Source organism: Olea europaea, chromosome 14 (genome assembly GCF_002742605.1).
Source record: "Olea europaea var. sylvestris chromosome 14, O_europaea_v1, whole genome shotgun sequence".
Taxonomy (NCBI): Eukaryota; Viridiplantae; Streptophyta; class Magnoliopsida; order Lamiales; family Oleaceae; genus Olea; species Olea europaea.
The window spans coordinates 11,577,907-11,582,897 of NC_036250.1; the positions used below are offsets into that span (position 1 = coordinate 11,577,907).

General features: G+C 34.7%; 1 protein-coding gene across 5 annotated transcripts; it reads right to left on the reverse strand.

Annotated features, from left to right (window-relative positions):
* Positions 1 to 224: 224 nt before the first annotated feature.
* LOC111409175 lies at positions 225 to 4,980 on the reverse strand. 5 transcript variants are annotated; one of them, XM_023039158.1, is made up of 7 exons: positions 4,424 to 4,551; positions 2,542 to 2,662; positions 2,409 to 2,470; positions 2,215 to 2,314; positions 2,009 to 2,088; positions 1,500 to 1,838; positions 225 to 592 (listed from the first exon to the last, which is right to left on the reverse strand). In XM_023039158.1, exons 2-7 carry the CDS (start codon positions 2,638 to 2,640, stop codon positions 550 to 552), a joined length of 723 nt encoding a protein of 240 aa, XP_022894926.1. In that variant the 5' UTR covers positions 2,641 to 2,662; positions 4,424 to 4,551; the 3' UTR covers positions 225 to 549. The 5 variants fall into 5 exon arrangements, with proteins under 5 accessions (XP_022894926.1, XP_022894924.1, XP_022894923.1 ...); XM_023039156.1 differs by lacking the exon at positions 2,542 to 2,662 and having other exon boundaries at positions 1,500 to 1,835; positions 4,424 to 4,980; XM_023039155.1 differs by lacking the exon at positions 2,542 to 2,662 and having other exon boundaries at positions 4,424 to 4,980.
* Between the last annotated feature and the right edge of the window lie 11 nt (positions 4,981 to 4,991).

The following is a 4,991-nucleotide window of genomic DNA, read 5'->3' on the forward strand; positions in this document are numbered from 1 at the left end:
TAACTTTTTAAATGCACATCATATTTGCCATAATTGTGGGCTACCTATTCATATGCCCCTATATGGCACTGGTTGGACTCTTTAGAGCATGTAAAATATCAACTGCAAAGCTTAACAGATACATATGGATACAACCATTAACGGATGACAGGGCAGAAAATAAACACTATATAGGAGCAGTTGAAAGGATCCCTAACATCGTCATGTGTATAGCATGTACGAAGGAAGCCAATAAACAATATATTTATGGTCGTTAAGCAATGGACAATGATTTGTTCGGAAAGTTGAAGTCTTACCTCCAAATTCTCCATATACCAAACAAAATATTTATGGTCGTTAAGCAAAGGACAATGATTCATTCAGAAAGTTTAAGTCTTACCTCCATATTCTTTATATCCTACCCCACCCATTGCTTTGTTGGATTCTGATAATTTGAATGCAGTGGGATTGTAAATGTGAATCCCAGTCTCAGTTTCACAATAATTCTAGACCACCACAAAGAAGCAAGAAACACAAGCGACCTCATGATGATATTCTTGAATGAAGTTTCTACTGCTTATTGCTTAAGCAAAGCTCATGAAATCTCATTAAACTGCAATAAGAAGGCAAGATTTAATAATGAGACTCGCAGCTCATTTGTTTCATCTTAAATAGTATATTAACGTAGTAGCCAAAGGACAGGATATAACTCTTTCTAGAAGTTAAATTAGACTGTAGAAATATGTGCAAGAATGTACACAACTCAGACCAAAACTTTTTCGAGAAACAAATATGTTGGAATTCTAGTATCTGAAGATTGAAAATCCACTCAAAATTGTGTAAATTTATGGAAGTCATTAATGAAGTGAATGCTTTTCAGATTTCAATATTCTATCACCAAATTCCAAATAATCGCAAGGGCTTGCATAACTCAATGCCAAAACAATTAGCCATGTTCTAATATTCATAAAACATAATGCATTTTGCAACATTTATTGCACTAAATGCCAGTATAAAGAATGGATAGGGCTGAAATCACATTATCGCTTGAACATATAGATACCAGAAAAAGAAAATAATAATATGTACAAGGTGGGCATATTCACTGAAGAAAACAAAGAAAGAAAGAAGAGAAAAATACCTTTCTAAAGAAGAATTAAAAAGATTTAAGCAAACTTACTACTACTAATTTGAAAAAACTAGAAGTTCTAAAGTTAATCACCCAATGGAAACTCAACAGCAAGGGTACATTAACAAAGAAGAAAAATGCCGAATCTTTTTAAGTTCCAACAGTTTCTCTAACTTCACATCCTACTTAATATAATATCATGAAGACCAATGCAAAGGAATGCCTGACAGAGAAATACTATCGTGTACCAAAGAAATCTCAATAAAAGCCGAGTTCTGTTCTATCTAGATAACAATGAGTAATCAAGAGATCATAATAATTCATCATTTCAATGCCCAAATTGTATGCATAGAACAGAAGTAACAGTAAAATAAGAGATAAAACAACATACCGAAGCAGAAGGGCTTGTGGATTATATGGAAATAGATTCTTCTGGCAAAGATTTTCGATGGATGTTCTTAGTGAAACCAAACAATCCCTAGCAGCAACAAATGGCAGTCTATAATTTCTGCAGTGCTTACTGTCAGATAGCAGGACTTTCTTATATTCTGTTTCAAGTGATGAAGGAGCGCCGTCATTTTCCACATGTCGAGAGGATAAAACTTCCTTGGAATCCAAACTGCCTGTTAAAACTTGTCTTCTCTTTGAACATAAGAGATATTTAGCTTCTTCCATTTCCGGAAATTCAACGAACAAATTCCAGGAATCACACACTATTCGCAAGGACCTACTAGCAACCGTGTAAAATCAACATGGTAATCAGATATGCAGGTTATACGGGTGTTGAACTTTGCAATAGAACCTTTAATCAATCTATAACTCAATGCATTTTAAAAACAACAAGTCCTGGCACATTACACGGAAGATAATTCAAAGCAGAAAAACAGTTCATAATCATACCTCAAGAGGTATTCAGCACAGCTGGCACCTGTGTCTTTTGAGATAAGATAATCAAGAAGTACTTGGTGATCATAAAGTACCTGAAAGGGAGGTAAGTGGGCACAACATTTTAACGGTAACACCCCATAGGTAAATGAAATAAAAAATATGAAAGCACTTGCAAGTGCACAAATGAATTTGGGATTCAATTAACACAAAGAACTTACCTCTGCAAGGAATATATGAAATATGTGTATGGGATTAAATAAGTCTGAAGCAAGAACGAACTTATGATTCTTCACTTCCAAGTGAATCCCACCTCTAATTCTACATATAGTTACAATTTTCATTCAGAAATCCTCATCAAATACTTCAAAAACCTACTAAAAGGATCCAAGACACTGATATATGCATCACTTACCGAGGTTCAGGATGAAATGGCATGCAAAACAGTTGCAAGAGCACTTCAAATAGGATATCATCCTACAACTCAAACAGACGATAGAAATCAGAATATCTAATCACGAAATAAGATATGATCCTTTGATATTTACATTCCTTTTTAATGATACTTCCATTAAGCACAACAGTGTAACTTCAGTAAGCCTCTGTCCTAATCGCTTGATGATATCCCAACCCACAGTGCCCGGCATGCACACTTAAGGGCTGTCCCTCCTATTAAGAACACCAAGAGAGAGAAGATAAAGGTGGACAAACCTCGTTTCAATATTGTAGTCGATCTTTTATACTAGCATCAATATGACATGTATTGGAAGTTCATGAACCACTTCTAAGAAACTCTACCGAAAATGGAATTCATTTTTACTTTATTTTTAACTGAGGGCATGAAATAAATAACCAACTTGATGGCATGTAAAGTATTCCTGATCCAGAAAATCAAAAGGCCGTGCAATATCCATCACTGAACTAAGACGTGAAATTGTTTGATACCGACAAGTTCAATCATGTGCGAAAAGAATGGGGAAAGAACATATTCTTTTAAGACATCATAATCAAAAGAGGGAAAAAAAGTACATGGAACAACAGAAGTCTTCAATCTTTCTTTCAAAATCATATCTCTTCTTCTTGAGAATAAAAATAAGCTAGTAACTTTCAAAATTCTTATTCTTTACAAGTCAAATGGCTTGACCACTATAAGAGGAAAATCAATTTTTCGGTGATGACTATAGACTAGATCATTTATTTCTTTTGTCTCCCACCAGTAGCAATCTCTCCCACAACTAAAGAGCAACCCTTTTCAATCCAGACCAGTTTAGTCAAGTCAACAAGGATGGAAAGAAGAGTACTCTCTTCTTCTTGAGAATAAAAAGAAGCTAGTAACTTTCAAAATTCTTATTCTTTACAAGTCAAATGGCTTGACCACTATAAGAGGAAAATCAATTTTTCGGTGATGACTACAGACTAGATCATTTATTTCTTTTGTCTCCCACCGGTAGCAATCTCTCCCACAACTAAAGAGCAACCCTTTTCAATCCAGACCAGTTTAGTCAAGTCAACAAGGATGGAAAGAAGAGTACACGTTAGCTGGACATCCCCAAACAAAGAGAGAATGAATAGATAAATAGATAGAAAATTTCACTTTTACTGTTAATACTATCGGTCACTGTTCTTCACAGGACAAAGTTCATTATATTTTAAGATTTTCACTTCATGCATGAAACAGTTCGCCATTACAAGGAAATGGAAACTTAGATTTTTGAAGAAGCTATAGTCAGAAGGTCATCTATAGCATCTGCTAAAAAATTTATAAGGTAGAAGTATGGACTTCGTTGAATGCACACACATTCGCTTTCTCTGCTCCTAAATCATTGACCTAAGCAAAACAATCCTTGCTACTTAGCAAATCTTGTCTCTCTGCCCTACAGGATATGAGCCTTCTTTTTCTATACTGCAGAGGTAATAAGTTCCACAAATTTGTCATTTATTCATTATATTTTTCAACTATGAACCGTAGCTTTGCCACCCATTTTGCATCATTGTTGCAGTTTTTTCCCCAAAAAAATAATAAATTTAAATTAATGGTTCTACAAATGATGGTTTTAAAATGAGGAGGAAAGAAATATACAAAAAGAAGGAAAACGGAAGAAACCTAATCACAATTATCAGTTATACAAATTGTCAATTAATAAAAGAGCATATGAAAAAATAGGGATGTCCAGACAGGTTTTTCATTGGCTAAATGAGGACATTATTTTATTCATGAACAAATCCCTGACTAAAAAGAAATATATTTCTAAATCATGCATGAATGAAATCTGAAAAAGTTAAATTTTAATAGATAAGTTTATTGCAAAACAGTAGTAATTGCAAAGTTGTAAAGGATGAGACGTGGATTATTTAACTAGAGGTACAAGAAAGGACCAATAAAATAATTGAAGATATTCAAGAGTAATTCAAGAAAAGGATGGAGAAAACCTCGTGCATATATAGCTGAACGAAGGACAAGGTAAATGTCAGACATTGTTTAGAATACGTTTCATGGTGCAGAAAGATATCAGCCGGAACATGTGCTCGAACCCATTTGTGGAGCTCTATCAAACCTTCATTTTCACTGCAACATTCTGAATTCAAGTTCTGGTCGAAGGTCAAGCAAGCCTCCAGTCTTTCACATGCACATTGCTTATCAGGACTTGCCTTCATGGTGAACAAACTTAAAGAACACCTCAGGAAAAGGAAGACAGCCAGCCTCTGCAAATGGCGCAATGACTTATTTTGTTTCCCAGGATTAAAAAGACTCGTGCAGAAAGGCGAGCCTTCCAGACAGTAATCCTCTTCAAACTTCTCCCCTAGTATAGGTAGCAGTAATAGGTCTTCAAAGTACTCATGGACAAGATGCAGCCATGATATGATAAGAGTATATTCAGGGTGGATTCGGAAACTAAGTTTGACCATTAGCATCTGCATAACGAACATCCATCAGCTCGACCAGATGCATAAATCTTTCGCTTTTTTTTTTTTTTTTTTTTTTTTTTTAAAAAAAAAA